The sequence below is a fragment of the Rhipicephalus microplus genome, chromosome 9 (genome assembly GCF_043290135.1).
Source record: "Rhipicephalus microplus isolate Deutch F79 chromosome 9, USDA_Rmic, whole genome shotgun sequence".
Classification (NCBI taxonomy): domain Eukaryota; kingdom Metazoa; phylum Arthropoda; class Arachnida; order Ixodida; family Ixodidae; genus Rhipicephalus; species Rhipicephalus microplus.
Window position 1 is genome coordinate 72,614,572 of NC_134708.1, and position 19,174 is coordinate 72,633,745.

General features: G+C 42.1%; 1 protein-coding gene across 1 annotated transcript; it reads left to right on the forward strand.

The window, feature by feature from the left end:
- The first annotated feature begins 5,540 nt into the window (after positions 1–5,540).
- On the forward strand, positions 5,541–16,783 carry LOC142772295 (uncharacterized). Its single transcript, XM_075874493.1, has 4 exons — positions 5,541–6,339; positions 11,277–11,635; positions 13,873–13,900; positions 14,820–16,783. Exons 2-4 carry the CDS (start codon positions 11,290–11,292, stop codon positions 15,157–15,159), a joined length of 714 nt encoding a protein of 237 aa, XP_075730608.1. The 5' UTR covers positions 5,541–6,339; positions 11,277–11,289; the 3' UTR covers positions 15,160–16,783.
- The last annotated feature ends 2,391 nt before the right edge of the window (positions 16,784–19,174 follow it).

The window sequence follows — 19,174 nt, forward strand, 5'->3', positions numbered from 1 at the left end:
TTGCGGACTTTGTGCAACAGTCATTCTCCAAAATACTGCACGTGCATAACTTGCAGGAGACCGTGGGTAATATTTTAAGCATAATCAGAGGTATGAGGTAGTTGCAGTGCAAAACAAAAATCAGATTTGACAACGCGTACGTGGCTCCCAACTGTATCACTGTGATGGTACTGAGCAGCTTAATACTATGGCGAAAAAAATATATATATACATCGCAGGCAGGTGGTGCAAAAGGAAACTGAATGACGGTTAAGGGTGGTTTTAGTTTTCAGTACATTTCTGCAACAGTATGTTCGTTTATGCCAGATGTTCTAGTTGTATTACTTCCAAGGCACGAGGGCGCCGCAGGAGGGAATAAAAATTCAATGCACACAAATAAAGTAAGCATTAGTAGTTTCTAACTTTACAGTGTTACCTATATGGTTGCGTGCGTCAGGGAGGATCAGGTGTTTTATTATAAGTAAGCAAGAACTAATGGACAGAGAAAGTAAAAATTCTGTGAATCGTGTCACCAGGTTCCTTCTGTCTCAGCAATTCTTTTTATTTTTCATGGCACCTAACTAATTTATTATTTCTACGCTTCCACATTAAGCCTTCACTGCGAGTCACTCTTGCTGCCTTCATGTGGATGGCTTCATACAGGCAACATTCATATTCACAATAGCTCCCAGCAGTTCTTCTGAACTCTGGGACCTGCTAATGTGATATTTTTGCAGTATAGCTCTTCCACAACTGTTCTAATAAACTTGACATATATTGACTTGAACACGCTGCGCTCAAGTGTAAACAGTGTTTTCCGAAGCAGAATGAAGAAAGTTCACCTACATTAGTGAACTGAACTTTTCCGGTTGGTTTGTATATTATAAAATACGGTATTTAGACAAGTCGTACCGATCTGTTTAAAACTCGCAAGTAAAAGCAAGCACTGGAAACTGCTCAAAACATGAACGGCAGCGTACGGCCGTTAGAATCGGGATTCAAACTACAACTCTGGGTGGTTAAAACTTAGGCATGAGCTAAACACGCGTGGCGAAAAACTAGCTCCCCACACTATGGAACCCCGCGGCCACGGCCGTACGTCTCGCTCCAACGCGTAAATCTTGTTCACCTACTACTTGTCGTAATGCCACGAGTGTGCAGATGCCACCTGTCCACGCAGTCAGCCCCGACACTGTTTACTTATGGCTTCAGTAGTTCGGAAACAACCCCAAAGTCAGTCGGATCACTGGCATGTTGACACAACACAGCACCGCGGTACCCGACCGGAGCATCTACCCGAGTTGAACGCTGTCAAAGAACAGCTCATCGCTCCTCGACTCCCGTTTATGAGTATACGACGCTTGACTCACGCATGTCACAAATTGCAAACCACATTTATCGCAGTTCAACATATATGCTCCGCATGCTAACCTGTGTTCCCACTCGGGAAACTGCGGTCATTTTTTTAGTGTACATTTACGATAAGGTGTCAAGGATGTTCTTGGGGTGTATGCTAACGTGATGTAGGAAAGTTTAAAAGTATACTGGTGTTATGCCAGGGTGCAGTTGCAGGTTTAATGTATTTTTGTATGCTACATTTTTTGTTTTCACATTGAGCATGATTTTAAAGACAAGGTAGCAATCTTCCATAAAGGTTTTTCAGTAGTGACCTGCCATACGGTGGTGCTTCACCTAGAAAATTAATTAATTTTTTGTGTGGATCAGTAAAAACCTCTGAAGATGAGTAAAAATCTTATGTTATGAAAATGATGGTCAAGTGGTAGGGTCTCCATCTCCATTCTGAGAGGTGCTCTATTTATGTACTCTGCAACTTGTGCTTCTTCCTGCTGCTAAACTCCCTTACCAGTCTGACATTGGAAACAAGTTCACAATTTCTTTATTGCATGGAGAGTAATATATTGTTTTAGAGCAATACATTGACATCTAAAGGAGAAACATCTGAACAAAACAAGCAAGGCCGTTTTCCTCAGTTACATCACACTCTTCGATTGATGGGCCGAGCGAACTACAGTCACGAAATCTCTCTGTTTGATTTCTTTGAAGGCAGATGTGCTTAGGTATGTTTGAAAGGCACAGTTCTTTGAGTAGTGCGAAAAACCCTGCATGAACAAAGGACTGGGAGGAACAGTGCAATTGATAATGTTCTGTGTTTATTAAATGTAAGATGTGTCTAATTTACAATAACTTCAATTCATGACATGTCCAACTTGTGTGGGCAATGCACATTAAACGAACACAACATTATGCCCGCAGTGCTTCGGTACCTCGAGATAGCGTGGCACCATGCTGTGCATGGCACTGCACACACATACGCATAGCCCCACCAAAAACTAATGCTAAAACTATTCCAGTTAAACTTAGGCCCAAGTGTACTAAATTGGATCAAAGCATTTCTAACTAACCGTTCTCAGTTTGTGCATGTCAATAACAAATCTGCTTACCTCAAAGTAACATCAGGTGTACCTCAAGGTTCAGTTCTTGCCCCCCCCCCCCCCTGTTTCTGATATATAGTATTAACGACTTACCCCTCAGCGTATCCTGCAAAATCCACATGTTTGCAGATGACTGTGTAATCTATCGAACAGTAACTAACACTCACGACCAAAATCTCCTCCAGAACGATCTTAACCACATCCAAGAATGGTGCGATAATTGGCTTCTGTCTCTTAACCTTAACAAATGCAAACTTGTTACGTTTTCCCGCCATAAGAATCCTTTCACTTTTTCATATCATATCGCCAACGTCCCTGTACAATCACAACCATCCTACAAGTATCTAGGTGTCACATTGTATCGCGATCTCACTTGGAATGCGCATATTACTAACGTCATTTCATCGGCAAATAAAACTCTGGGCTTCTTGAAGCGTCACCTACGTCATGCACCAAAACATGTGAAGTTGCTGGCATATCAGTCCCTCATCAGATCGAAACTCGAATATGCCTCCCCCATATGGAACCCGCCCGAACATACCTCATTAACAACCTCGAATCTGTCCAAAATCGCGCTGTTCGATTCATTCACTCCCAGTACTCATACCACATCAGCATTTCATCCTTGAAAGCACAATCCGGTTTATCACCCCTCTCTGTTCGCCGCCGTATCGCCATCGCTTTCCTTCTTTCATAAATTTTTTCATTCTTCCCTCAATGCAGCTCCTTACATTCTCCCCCCGACATACATTTCACACCGCACAAGCCATCCACTTCAAGCATCCCGTTATCGCAACAGAACTGCCACTTTTTCCACTTCTTTCTTTCCCGTCAAGGGTTGGAACGACCTTCCCTGCTCCATTGTTTCAATTACCTGCTTATCATCCTTCGCGACAAATGTTACAAATCACCTGTGCTGCCAAAATTAATGTGTTCAAATGTACTCTTTTCTTGTGTATCCATCCCTTATGTAATACCCACCAGTGGGGTCCTTAAAAAAATAAAAATGAAATGAAATTTGTAACAGAAAGAAAAGGTTGGCTACTCGGGTCAGCCCAGTGCGAGTTAGGCTCTTTATATCTGCTCATTGTATTTATTTATTTCAGCATACTGTTGGCCCTTAGGCCATTAAAGTGGTGGGTTACAGTTGTTGATTATAGTTTCTATATTTAGTTGACTTTTTAACAGAAGGAAAAAGAATTTTAGGGTGGTCTGTTTTCGATGATCTGCTAGAGTGGAAATTTCTATATCTATCATTTCTGTTACTGATTCTATTACACAGTATTTTGAAATGAATCTAGAGGCTCTTTTTTGCAATCTTTTCTTCAACATTTTTATTCACCCAACTGTGGTGGGGTCCTGCATGGTATTCACATATTCCAGAGTATTTGGCTTGCTATAACGGATAATTCACTCTATTAGAGTACGTCATTACGAGGTTCAACTGCACTAGCACCTAAACTTAGGCGGCTAAATAGAAGATAGTTGCAGGCAGTCAAGTTGCCTGCAGCTCGCTATGAAATGTATCGCGAAATGAAGTCCAACAGATGCTATGCCTTGCTGGAGCTTAGTGAGACGATAGCCTCACTTGGCAGCACTGCACAAATTCATCTAGTTTTCCATGAACATGGTGAAGAGGTGTGTAGGCATTCTGCGAGTCTTTAAACTGTAATGGTTGCACTATGCTCATAGCCTTCTAGATTTATAACTAAAAGAGGAAACGAAAAATTCCCCCCATCTCCTCGAAGGGAATTGTGAGGGAATGTGAATGCATTGCGTAACGTCCATAATGGCATTTCGCACGTGAAAACCCTGTGTTAGAAGAAGAAGAATGTTTTTTTTTTTTTTTAGTGCACCATGCAGCCAATAGCGTTGTTCAGGGCACGTGGTGTTTTTCTGTCGAAGGGAACGTGGTATGAATTTGCAGCTCTAATAGCTAGCGTGCACGTTAAAAAATACCATGAAGTGAACAAAACAAACAGCTTCTTGGCGTTGGCGTTTCACATAGGCGTCTCGAGCACACATTTCCGGATGTTCTTGAGAGGCACCCAGTCAGCGAACGGTCGAGAGAGGCGCGAGTAAACGGGAAAGTGGGGCGCAAGGTGGAGAGAGAGCAAACGGCGAGAGAAGGAGCGGCGAAGCACTGCAGCTACCCTCTCCTACACTTTCTTGCACCACATGCTCCGTTTGCTAGGGGCGAGGATAAGCGCACGCGCCGCTGCTGTTGCTATGGGAGAGGGCAGTGGACGGATCCCGATGGACGCCTGACATAGTCCGAATAAGAAATGCCTTCGCATTTAATTGGTGCTACTACACGGTGGTAGTGCGAAGACTGAGGTACCATCGAGCTATCGGTCTTTCTTTCCTCCTCTTTCTCACTTCTCTTTCCTACCTCTTGTTATACCCTACAATGCACGGGTATGCTCTACCCTTTCCACCCTCACGCACAATCTTCCTCTCCCACCCCTTGCTATATCCTGTGATGATTTTCCGTATCCCTTCTTTTTTTGCCATACTGTACTATTTAGGGCTCTGTTATGCATTACTCTCTCACCTCGCCCTTACTTTTGCCCACTTCTTACTATATATGCATGGTTATGCTTTCTCCTCCTTTAATCGATCATCACCTTCACATCACTGCTCTTCACACTAACTATAATCATACCCGTCCTTTTCAAAAGTGGCTATGCATCACCAGAATTACCCTCTGTCCTCGCTCTCGCTTTTTGTCCTCTCTCTCCTCAACCTCACTTCTTTTGCACATCCCCTTTCTCTGCTATACATGGTTAGGCCTTGCTTTACAATTTCTTTCTCCTCATTTTACTCTCACTTTCCTTTATGCTAGATATGCTTCCACACTCGTTGAGCTACAGTGCACTAGCTGAGCTTAGAGCAGAGAAGGTTAGAGCGGGCGCCGCGGCCTCAGAGCTGCGCAGTTAAAACTATCAATTTTGTGTTCTTGTGTTAACAAAAAAACACGAAGTACTTTAAGTGTGAGTTGTGGCAGCGTTGCGGAGTATGGGCAGTGTTTAGAAGTTTAGCCGTTTTGTGTCATAAATTAGTGAATAGTGAAATTGAGGGGTTCAAATATCGCGCACTTTTGGGCTGAGAGCCACCTCGCAGAACACTTACCTGACCACCTGTATTGCACCTCCACCTGCTCCATCATTATCAGCAGCAACAATGAAAAGTTGGGCAGGCATGGAGGGAAACGAGTAGCAGTTTGAAAAATGGGTGCATTCTGTTCGCCTGAAGAATTACCTGGCATTGCAGTGCAGTCTTTGCTAACGGTTATCACGTGCGAGTGTTTATTTCACGTGCATACAGTCGGCGGGACAGCCTTCAATTGTTTTTGCTATCTGGCCAAGCTTCACGAGGGTGAAAAGAAGTGATAACTTTAAGACTGTGACCGAACTACGCTACGCAGTCGTGTGCTCAGCTTTCTTTCATGAAGGAAACGAAAACAACTCCTCGAATGGTTGATGGCATGCTGAATAAGCTTGTGCTGATTGCCTGCAGCTTTGGAGTTGTCCTGTGTGTTGTGACCTGACAGAGCGCTTACTGTATTGTGTGCTGTCGTTTCCACTTGCATGTTGATTCTGATTTAGTGCATCGCATTTAGTTGCACTGCGTAAGAACTGTCCATTCTCGCGACTGCTGCGTTTCACAATAGTTCATGTTTGGTTCCGTTTTGCGAAGCGACTCTACCGCTGTCGTCGGGGGTGCGTGCGGACTGCTATCTGAGAAGATGCTGTGCGCGCGTTGGTTGTGCCAGTGTCAGACGGGGGATTTCAATCGTGATTTGACTCTCAGAGTGCGATTTAGACTAAGCATCGACCATTGTTGATCGCGATGATCCATTAATAGTTGGGGCAGAGGCGGTGCCAAGATTTCTTCAGAAGGCAGGGTGAGAGTTCGTCGTTGTAGCCACGAGTTTGGGAACGGGTGCGTTGTGCTTTGACAATGGCTGCACTTAGGGGAGCAAAATGAGAAAATTTAGAATGGGCTAGAATCCCCCTCAACATGAAGAACTGAGGACGGAGAGGTAAAACGAGGCCTGATCTCACAACTAAGTTCTAAGAAAAAGGTACTCCATTGTAAGACTGATCAATAGATACACTGTGCTGAGATAGTTTTGGCAGCTGCATTTGATTTAGGCCCCACAAATTCTGCCTGCTTCATCGTTCCTGTGATTTGTATGTGTTGAAAGGATGAAGATATTTCTTACTAAGCAAGTTTCTGTAATTCTTCCCACAATCGAGGCAGGGAAACTCTGCATTCACCATCTTTTTTTGTTTATTCACAAAGACATTGCATGTCAGCATGTGACTAATGTGATTAGTACATCTCCAGTAAGCAAAGGCAGTAGATAAAGCTAAAAATCTGGGATTCCCTTCACATGTACGTGATTCGCAAGCATCTTTCAGTTTTCATCCTGTGGGATAGATGGCCAGACATGATCTCTAGATCTTGTGATAAGCAGTCATTGCAGGTTTATCAGTTTGAAGAGAGCTTTAATGATGTGCTTTACATTTTATTGCATAAAGAATGATTTATAATGCGTGTTCTCCACTTTTCTGTAGAAGTTTTATTCAGCTGAAATATTTATACCGCACCCTCTCTCATTAATGACAGATGCCTCGGCCATTCTGCTGGCCAGTTCATGGAAGAAAGCATCAAGGGAGCAGAGTCAACAAATGCTGAAAACATTAGATCCTGATATGTTACTGAACAAGTCTACTAACATTGCTAAACTGCAGTTCCTCCCGTAGCCTCGTTATACATTTTTACTTAGATGCTGTTATGCACGTTGAGCTAGTTTGGGAATTGTAGGCGTCGTGTTGGGGACAAATATGTTCACGAGTATAGATGCCTCACAGAGAACATCAACACAGAAAATTGCCGTATTGCAGCTCTTTACAAAAACTTTAATAGTTTCCCACTTTTATGGTGCTGATTTGGAAAAAGGCCTCTAACATAGAAATCGTACAGTTCAGCTGGAATGCCATGCACAACTACTTTTGCAATTTATGAAATACAGATGGCAGTAAAGTTTTGTCAGTTTGTAAATCATGGCATGCTTTTGTAACACCTTATGTTATATGTACCCATTCCTTGAATGTGGACATTTAGATATGCTGCTACGGCGTGGCTTACATTACATACAGAATGTGTTTGATAACAAGCACGAGGGGCAACATGCAATGTTCTAGCACAATGATGCAGTTAGGCAAGTACTGGGTTGTACAGGATCTGTCTCTGCCTATTTAACTGTATCATGCTGTACAGATAGTAGTATTACCCTTGCCGGGCAACTAATGTGGTTTTCGTTTCTCATTTTTTCAGGCAATTGTTTTATTCAAAGACCAAACATGTCAGAACACACCATTAGACGTTTGAATGAGCAATTGTTTAGTCACTGCTTCTAATTATGAGTTGCCTGTTTGAACATTGTGCAGCATGACTTGTGCTATTTCTTTACTGTTAATTTGCAGTGTGGTGGTCTAAATGTCTCTGAATACCAGGCCACAGTGGCAGCAGGACTTAATTTCTAGTCCAAATCTCTTCCATGACACAAATTTCTCTTGGTTTCTACAGTCTGAAGTGGACTTGTGTAACAGATCCTTTCTGAGAATGCCATGTATGATGAGTGCTGAATTGATAAGTGAAACCCTTGTGTAATAGAAAGGGAGGGGGTAGTTTCTTAATAGTCTGCCACATCACGAACAGGCAAAATCATGGAATGGATATTTCAGGCTTTGTTTTATCATGCCATTAGTTTTTTTTTTTATGGCCCTCTTGTGACCGTTCTCTTTTCGTGTTTGTGAGGATATGGATTACACTGAGCTTTATTTGATGTAACACTGTCGACAAAATAATAACCTGTGAATTGTGCATGAGGAAAAGTTGGCAACTTTTCTACAAGATGTCTTGTTTTAAGTCGATATCTCATTCTCTTTGCGCTCACCAACAAGTGTTGTATTTCATTTACTCCATCAGAAAAATTCTCGTGAGTTCTTTGTAAGCACTCTAGCAGTACTTGAACTTGTATAGCGCATTACGGGGAAGAAGAAATGGCCGAGCAGACCGACACAAGAGGACAGAGCGCTAACTTCCAACTGAGATACCAGTTCAAGTACGACGAACCAACTCGCCCAATCTTCAACACTCTAGCAGGCAAGACGAAGCGGTATTGTATGCAGAGTACGCCTCTAGACTAGCGTGTGGATGCTCATGTTTTTGGTCCATACCAGCACTTTTGTTGCAAACGTACAGCCGAATGCCTTGCAGTATCATTCCAGGAATGTTAATCATACCAAATGTTTTATAATTGAGCCCACCAGAAGACTCCATGTGAGGCATTTATACAATGTTTTGAATGCCCACCTTCTATTCGTACATTGCCATCATAGGTTTCATGTGTGCTTTTCGTTAAAAGTCTTAGTTTGATGTCAAGTTATTGTCTTTCTTGTTCAATTTTGTTGCTCTAGACTTTTCTGCATATTATCATTTTTCACTGTGGCCACATGCTCAACCCAGTGCTCAGTAATCGTACTTCCTAGCTCACCTACTTTGTCCACCAAAATTAACTCTGTCATTTTGTTTAAAATGCATTGTTCTGATATTTGCAGACTTGGTGCGCCGTCGCTTGGTCAAGCCAGCTCGTATGCACCCTCAGAGGGTAGAACGCTTGTGGAAGTGTCACGAGTGTGTCTGTACTACAAGTTGCCACTCTGATATTTCAACTCACCAAATGATACATGCAAATGATACATAGAAAACCAAAACCCTTACAATAAAAGAAGCCACAACTGCATTCCAAGCCTTTAAGAACGAAGACTAGGCAAATCCATGTACTACCCATCATTCCCATGGTCGCTGAACAAATGCAGCACCAGAGTCCCCTGTATTCATTTTAAGACTAAGTCAACTTGGACTGCTGCTTTTGTTATTTCCTGCTATAACGTTAAGATTATCATGTGCTTATGCATTGATAAAATTATATTTCTGAGGCTTCTTAACGTACCCTCATAGCATACATTTTAATGTGAAGAACAAAATTGCTCCTAAGTTTATCGGAAAAGGTTATGCAATGAAGTCAGTGCACCTATTTTATTATGACACTGTGCTTGCTTTCTGTTTTCATCGCGTGTCTTATGCATGTCTTCTGATGTGCGTTCTTCGTCATTCATCATTACAAGTCTGCTCCTAGCCCCGTTTGTCTACTTGAAGAGGAACGCACATATGGCATTCACCTAATTTCAGCTAGTTGGCAAGAAGTTTGGGGTAATACATCATCACAAAAGCGACCACAACGAGTCAGGTGTCGAAGTGGAGGTTGATATAGCAAATTATCCCTGAGTGCTACCTTCTTGACCTTTCAGAAAACCCCTTGCTCTACAACCTCAAATAACTGGAAAAATTCTATGAGGTATACAAGCTTATTATTTTGCTTTGTTTAATGGGCTGTGATATTTTACAACTCATCAGAACTTGGCTTCACGAACTGTACAGATATTAAGAATGTAGCAATTGTTGAAATAACATTGTTACAAACAATGTTCAGGAGTCATTCAGTGGTTTTCACTGCTCTTTTTTGCCATGGCAATGTCTTTTTCTAGTGGTCTACTTGAAACCTTTAACAAACTGTTCACGACGTATGGAAATGACATTTTTTTTTTGTTTAATATATTAGCAAATATGACAGGTAAATACACACACAAATAATTGTAAGGTTTTTTTTTCTGTGTATTGACATGCTCTATCACTTGTTTCTCAGTGTTGTTTAAGTTAGAAAATGCTGAATGGACAGCCGGTGACAAGACACGGTGGTGTGACATGGGACGAAACAAAAGACATGGGTTTACCTTCGTATTATTTTTGTGTTGTGTGAGAGTCATTGTGCTTTATATTTCTTTGCAATTGGTTCACTTGACAGTGCATCTCAAGTGCTCACATTTTTCTGTCATTGTTGGATGAATATGCCATTCCCCTGCTGCACCTTAAACACTTCACAATGTGAGCTGCAGTACTAGTAAACAGACTTTCGCTAAAAAGCTACATTATAGCATTTTCTAGCTTTAAGATCGCAAACAAAGAAAAGGGTTCTTATGCTGATGCCTGTGCAGCCTGAAGATTATCCACAAGGGATCTCTCACATTGTTCAGTCAACACTGCCTGCATTTTAATTGTGTATTTTTTTACTGTCCTAAAGGTCACAGAGTAGGCATGTATAAGCAGCAGATAAGAGCCTCATGCCATACCTATAAAAATCAGGAAGGGGAAGACGGAAGCTTGCAATGAAAAAAATCCGTAAGCAGGGTTTGTGTGCAAAAGCCAATGTTTGAATCAGTGGACTTGTAGAAACCTTGGCTTGAGCACACAACTGCTCTTAACAGATTTTTTTTATCATCACATAACTGCAGCTTAATACTTTGGGTTGTCATGCCAGCTCTCATTTGTGGGTATGATCTCTTTCTGAGTGGTTATTGAGAAGCATGAAATAAAGGTGAGACCTGGTCTACATACTGTATAGCTGCTGAAAGAGTAGCGTGCCAAGACGCAATGTTAATTGTACTGAATACTTTCAAATTGACTCCATCAATAGAACTGATCATGGTGCACTTGTTAAAACACACGTAACTAAGGAAATTTGGTTGCACCCCCAGTGTTTTTTTTTCATGTGTAGACGGCAACACAAGTTATGAGAGTGGTGTTTCTTCAAGCAGTTATGTGAATGTTGTCACTACCTTTCAACCCCAGTGCAGAGTAGTTGTTCTAGCTAGCCTTCCTTCAGTAAGAGTTTTGTCCTTTGCTAAATATTCACTGTTTTTCATCACGCAGACTTGGCTGCTGTATGCCGTCGTCCTGGCTGGCCACCTCATGTGAATCTCCCACAGAAGAGTGTGTGTTCAAGTGTCAAGTGTGTGGCTATACTACAAGGAACAGGTGTGATGTACAAAGACACCAAATTGTTCATACAGGCGTGCATCTATACCAATGCGAGTACTGCGGAAAAACCTTCAATAAGAAATGCAACTTGGGCACGCATATTCGCATCCACACAGGCGAGAGACCTTACCAGTGCCACCTCTGTCCCTGGAGTTTTTCGTGGAAGACAGTCCTTAGGCGCCACTTGGAATCTCACAAGCGCAGCCCACATTTGCCTCAGGGTGCACGCGAAGTGAACCACGAATTAAAAGGCTGAGAAGACACATGGTGCATACATCTTGTTCTGGGGCTTCAAGTTAATTGCCAAAAGTGCTGAGTGTGGGGCACCTTTGCCCATGCCCCGATGAAATCTGCAGCTGCACAGCTTCAACAGCATAATAAATACACACGACTTTAGGCCATGTAGAAGCAGTTCACCAAATTTATTGAATGTTGTGACGAATCTGGAAGGCTTGCTCATGCAGGTGTGCATTGGACTGTATGTGTAGTGCGTGCAAATCATCGTGTACTTTCATTCGTGTGTTAATGTATACTGCAAAGTTGTGATGCATCAAGTATTTGTGAAGTACTGGTTTGATGAGGTTTAGCATTGAGTCATTCCCTTGTATTGAGAATAAGCCACTTCGTGTGCTGTTTTTTTGTGATAGTGAATGCTTATTGTTTTTCACTAAGCTGCGTTCTGTACGACCGTTTGGGCTTAACATTTATTTCAAGACAGAAACCTTTTGTATTTATAGGATTCCTTTGTTGCAGCAGTAAAATTTTATATGATGTTCTTAAAAGTGGACACATACTGTTATTGACGCTCGTCTGGTTAGCTGTGTGGCTTTTGAGATGTTTTCATGTCTGATGGCAGCTCCTGTCCTTTAAAAAAAAAGCTTCTTGGGCCTACTATTACTACAAGCGACCGCCTACAAACCTTTTGTTAATCAAAGCCAAAGGAGATGTACTTCATGATGTGTTAATTTTGAGCACCTTGTTCCATGTCACACACAATACTGTCTTTTTGCTGGCTTTGAAGCACCACCTCATTTTGTGTTGACAAAATAAAAGTGAAAACATTTTCCATGATCTTTGGTAAGTTCCATTTATTTCAGACTACATAAGTGAACTTGGATTGCTGCTGCTGTTATTTCCTGTGATATCGTTAAGATTGCCATGTGCTTATGCGTTGATAAAGTTATACCTCGGCTGCTTAACGTACCTCGATAGCGTATATTTTAATGTGAAGAACGAAATTGCTCCTCAGTTTATCAGAAAATGTTATGCACGGAAGCCAGTGCACCTATTTTATTATGACACTGTGCTGTCTCTCTGTTTTGATTGCGTGTCTTAAGTATATCCTCTGACACGTGTTCTTCTTCATTCATTGTAGCAAGTCTGCTCCTCCATTTGTCTGCTTGGAGAGAAGTGCATGTTTCCACTTTCGGCTAGTAGGCAAGATGTGTAAGGGTAATAGATCACCACTAAAGTGACCACAATAAGTCAGGTGTGAAAGCTGCAACCTTTGGATCCAAAGAGTGCAAGTTTGGTCTCAGCTGGAAATGATTATGGTTCACTTGTATAGGTATGTATAAGGAAATTTAGGTTTGCCCCCAGCGTTCTTTCCCACATGTAGACTGCAGCACAATTTCTAAGAATTGTGTCTCTTCAAGCTGTTATATGTCATGTCTGACTACGTCCACTGCAGGACAAAAGTCTCTCCCATGTTCCGCCAGTCAACTCGGTCCTGTGCTAGCTGCTGCCAATTTATACCCGCAAACTTCCCAACTCATCTCCCCACCTAACCTTCTGTCTCCCCCTAACCCGCTTGCTTTCTCTGGGAATCCAGTTAGTTACCCTTAATGACCAGCGGTTATCCTGTCTACGCGCTGCATGCCCGGCCCATGCCCATTTCGTCTTCTTGATTTCAACTATGATATCCTTAACCCCCGTTTGTTCCCTAATCCACTCTGCTCGCTTCTTGTCTCTTAAGGTTACAAGTATCATTTTCCTTTCCATTACTCGCTGCATCGTCCTCAATTTAAGCTGAACTCTCTTTGTAGGTGTCCAGGTTTCTGCTTTGTAGCTAAGTACTGGCAAGATGCAGCTGTTATATACCTTCCTCTTGAGGGATAGTGGCAATCTACCTGTCATGATTTGAGAATGCTTGTCAAATGTGCTCCACCGAATTCTTATTCGTCTAGTTACTTCAATCTTGTGGTTCGGCTCCACGGTTATTACCTGCCTTAAGTAGACATAGTCTTTTACAACTTGAAGTGCACTATTACTTATCTCGAAGTGCTGCTCTCTTCCGAGGTTGTTGTACATTACTGTCGTTTTCTGAAGATTTAATTTTAAGATCCACCTTTTTGCTCTCCTTGTCTAACTCCGTAATCATGAGTTGCAATTCGTCCCCTAATTTACTCAGCAATGCAATGTCATTGGCGAAGCGCAGCTTACTACGATACTCTCCATTAACTCTTGTACCTATCTGTCCCCACTCTAGGCCTCTGTAAACCTCCTATAAGCACGCGGTAAATAGCATTGGGGAGATCGTTTCCCCTTGCCTTACACCCTTCTTGATAAGTTTTCTGTTGCTTTCTGTATGAAGAACTATGGTAGCAGTTGATCCCCTGTAGATTTCTTCCAGGATATTTATATATGCATCGTCGATGCCCTGATTCCGCAGTGTCTGCATGGCTGCTGATATTTCTACTGAATCAAACGCCTTCTCGTAATCTATGAAGGCTATGTATAGTGGTTGGTTATACTCTGAGCATTTCTCTATTACCTGATTGATGGTATGAATGTGGTCAATTGTTGAGTAGCCTGTTCGAAATCCTGCTTGTTCCTTTGGTTGATTGAATTCTGATGTCTTAATTCTGGGAGCAATAGGGATAGGCAAAAACAGGATGTATGCACTAAGGGACAAAGAAGGCAAAATAACTATCAATATGGATAGGATAGTTAAATTAGCAGAGCAGTTTTACAAAGATCTGTACAGTAACCGCAACAACCACGACATTAATATAAGAACTAGCAGTAGCCCAAATGACACCCCACCAGTAATGATAGAAAGCCTTGGAGAGCATGCAAAGAGGCAAAGCTGCCGGTGAGGATCAGGTAGTATCAGATCTGCTGAAAAATGCAAGACAGATTGTGTTAGAAAAATGAGCGACCCTGTTTACGAGGTGTCTCCTGACGGGAAGAGTTCCAGAATCTTGGAAAAATGCTAACATCATCTTAATACATAAGAAAGGAGATGACAAGGAGTTGAAGAATTACGGGTTGATCAGCTTGCTCTCAGTAGTATATAAGTTATATGTACCTTCTTGGCAATGCTATCTTTTCTGACTTTTCCCTATCGGAACTCAATTAACACCAGTGTAGAGTATTAGTGCCAGCTAGCCTCCCCATCTTGCCTTTTGATAATGACTCTGTAATATGCTAAAGATTCGCAATTTTCCAATGCGCAGACTTGGCGGCTGTATGTCATCGCCCTGACTGGCCACCTCATCTGGGACCTCCCACGAAAAAGCAGGTGTTGAAATGCCAAGTGTGTGGCCATACTTCAAGAAAGAAATGTGATATGCATAGACACCAAATGATACACACAGGCGAACTCCCATACAAATGCAACTACTGTAGCAGAGCCTTCTATCATAACAGCCACTTGACCCCTCACATTCGCATCCACACTGGTCAAAGACCTTATCAGTGCCACCTCTGTCCCTGGAATTCTGCACGGAAGCAAGAGCTGACGCGCCACTTGAAATTTCACAAGCACAAGTAACATAGGATTCATGTATGTGAGCCGTAGAACTTGGAAATGCTGAGCAGGTGTGTGGTGTGTGCGTCTCATTCTGTGGCTTGCCAGAAGTGCTAAGGCTGCAACCGCTTTGTCCATGCCCCAGTGAAATGGGCAACTGCACTGCTTCAAGTGCATAAAGAATGCGCATGACTCTAGGATATGTACAAACAATGCACGAAACTTATTGGATGTTGTGATGAATCTTGAAGGATTGCTCCTGCAGACACACATTGAAATGAGTGCGTGGAGCGTGCAAATGATTATGTGCTCAGCATGTACTCGTGTTAGGCAGACGAAAAATTCAATTTGAAATGATCTGGCTGCTCAAAGATTGACTTCACTTATACGGTGTGCTTGCTTTTGCTGTCATTGTAGCTTCACATTTTCTAAAGTTTATTTCATACAATGCTTTACTCTACACCCAAACCTCTATATTACGAACCTGGATACGAAATATTGGTTATTATGCAGTAAATGGAAACTAGTCTTGTGATTAGTGTAGCGTCAGGTATATACCTTTATAACAAATTTATTTTTGTGTAAGATTTAACTTTCTTATAATCAGGTTAGAGTGTAGTGCAGAATGTTTCGGTGGAATAAAGAGAAAACTATATGAACAAGGACAAAGCTAGATGAAGCATATCATGCAAGATATAAGATTGCAACTTTTATCAACTCTATCATAACAGGCCCTAATTATTGCTCAGTGTGGTGTGCCAAACACTGTTCTTTTTTTGTACAGCTGAACCCTTTTATAAGAAACATGCATCGGGCAGCATTTCTTGTCTCTTAAAAGCAGGGTACTATGTACACATTTCATTATCAACCTAAATTTAAGGTGGGCACACCAATATCCCTTATACCCACTTGTCTCTTAAATCAGTGCATCTTACAAAGGAGTTTAATTGTATTTATTTCTTATTTATGATCGCCTAGCGTCCCTAATGGTACTATTTGTACGCAGCTAGTTTTGTACACACATCAGTTCCGTTTGCATTTGGTCACTCACGATCTGAATTTGCAGTGCTCATAGAGTTGTTATTCAGAGCCAAAGGAAAGATCAGTCACAAATGCGCATTAATCATTCATAATGCAGTGTCGCTGCAGTTCGTCACTTAATCATGTTGCTTTCTGTTGCATCTTCCATTAACGATGTTTTCCAGGATGTAGACAACTAGCAGCTTTCTGTATGACGTTGTGTTGTTAATAGAAAAGAATAGAAGAATAACTTGCCAAGTCTGTAGACATAGCAGTATCTGAACGAATCTTATCATCCCCGTACTACTACATAGCAAGCAGATGTTTCATTTACTGCTTCCACAGAATGCCACTGAGTTTATTGAGAGCAGATTAGTTTCTAAGATAATGCAGTATTGTTATTTGTGTACTTATAAAAAATTATGTGCACATGTTTTCATGCTCCCGTAGCTTTTCGAATCGTGAAGGTAAAATAAATGCAGGAGGCAGGCTTTACCAACAATAGACTCCCTGTCGTCATCTACTCCAGGGGTCTCAAACATGTGCATCATTCTGTAGCGGCTTGTGGCTCCCGCATGACTGTCTTCATCTTATATTCTTTTTGCTTAATAAATATGTTCATGAGGTACACTTGCACGGCTGGCTTTTTCTTTCTCTTTTTGGTGCAGAGCACTTTGTAAGGTCCGGCTGTCATATGCTATCGTCATCAATTGGCGTAGTGCAAAGAAACCATATACTATAGCATTGGTGGGGGAAGCACATCAAGCATGCTTGCTCCAACAAGAAGTCTTCTTGTTTACTAGCACCATGATGAGGATATAAAGTGCGGACATTACTACTGGGCCCAGGTTAACACGGCAATACAAACCACGTATAAATATTGAAAGGGGAAGCAAGCAAGAAATGAAATTAGAGAGAAAGAAGAAAAAAAACGGGAAGAAGAGTAGAAATAAAGAGCAAAAAAAACTGGAAAATGTCAAGAAAGACAAAGAAAAGAAGAAAGAGAAAATCGATGAGAAACAAATAAGGCTGCCCAGCTCCTCACTTCCTCCAGATTTGGCACCACCAGGACAAAGCTGCCTTTATTGCTTTGTTGAGGTGCCCTATGCAGACACCAAGTTACAAGATTGCTATGTTTTAGTCCCGATCTTAGCGATTGTGCGGGAGCAAACACCCTACCTCACTCGTCAGGCGGGCTTTATGTATAATATATATATATATATATATATATATATCAGCTTTTCGATGGCTGCATTTTCGATGGAGGCGAAAATACTGTAGGCCCGTTGCTCAGAAAAAACACCAGGTGGTCGACATTTCCGGAGCCTCCGACTACGGTGTCTCTCATAATCATATGGTGGTTTTGGGACATTAAACCCGACATATTGTTACGAGTAACTTACAAGTAACTGCGGTGACTATTCTTTATCAATATGAATCAATCAACTCACGACCATTTAGTCAGCATGCGTGTACACTAACCATTACACCACACTACACTACAAAAACGTCTAAACTGAAACAGGCTTGTACGCACCGATCAGTTGCTTGCACACGGCATGAATTCATTCTAACTGTTACCCCGAAAAACGGGTGCTTTACTCCACAAGGAATAAAGTGCCCCTCCTTGGGGTTCCGTGTGCTATCTTTTCCGCACATTTTGTCTTTTGGGGGGAGCAAGTAGCCCTTTTCGTGGTAATTGCGCAGTTACTCTGGCTAACTTTTTAGAGTGTATGTGCGCATGTACATCTCTGTACATCCTTGCTGAGATAGAGAGAACTAACCAGCGCTGCATGTGTGTGCTTCTTATCCGTCAAAGTTGTATTTTGAGCTGTAAAAGACAATTCAAATTGAATGAAAGCTAACTAGTCTGACTCCTAATTAGGCCTGCATCGTGCAAAAAACCACGGTCTTTCACCTTCTCCATAGTCCGGGTGGTCAAGTTGCGGGTGAGCTTAAAATCTCAGCTTACCACTGTACTCGAGTCCACTGCTTTCTTCTTCGCCACTTTGAAAACTGCTTTCATCGCTCCTAGTTACCGTAAGCAAGGCTGATTAGGTTTATTAGTGACTAAAGTACAAACCTTTTTGTGGCGCTTCTAGTACGGCAGAACTAAAGCATTTAAAAATATTCATCAGATTCATTGGATCCCAGCAGCTTCGATAAAGCAGCAATGACGCTATTCATTTTTGATTAAAGAAAACACTTTTCCAGAAGCAGAAAACGCTCTGACTGGTCTATAAAACGATTGCTTGTTCCCATCCATACAAAGCAAGTACAAGACGCTTTCGCACCTTGTACTGTAGCCCGCTTTGCAATGCTACAGTATACAAGGCGCGAAAGAGTTGCATATAGGTGGCCCCCACTGCAAGGAACATTCAAGGACAATCGTCCCAGCACAAATTTAGGAAAAACTTTACTTAATAAAACATTCCCTGCTAACCTTTTCATTTCCTCGCAACAATATAATATAGTGATTACTGTGACGAAAGAAAATTACGCCTTAATTGTTGGTTTCCCAAGTGTGCAGTTGACAGTAACCACTTTCAAAAGTGGGGGGGGGGGGCTCCTACCCCCTTGCCCCCCACCTGATACGCCTATTACTACAAGTTATGTTCAGAAATGACCCCTACAATATAAAACAGCAAAAAGGCCGTTTTCAATTATGTAAGTTGACGTGCCGTACAAACTACAGCTGCCCTCCCCATCTCGCTATTCCCGCTTCTGAGGCACTCTATCCTGGGACAGCCACCCTCTAGCTGAAGTGAGTTTGAGACCCTTGACTTGCAACTTCTTGACAGTAACATCTTTTGTGAGAGTTGCTTCAACTTTTTTATATGCGGAGCATGTTATACTAGGGGCTAGTCATGCGCCGTCGTCGTCCGCAGCCTCCCCTCCTCCTCCGCCAGCCAACTGTGCATCCATTCCTCCTCTCAACACAGCGCTCGCTGCTCTCGCTTCTCCCCTCCGCGCGACTTTTAGTTTTACTTGCGCCAGCTGTATGCTAACGCGTAGCGAG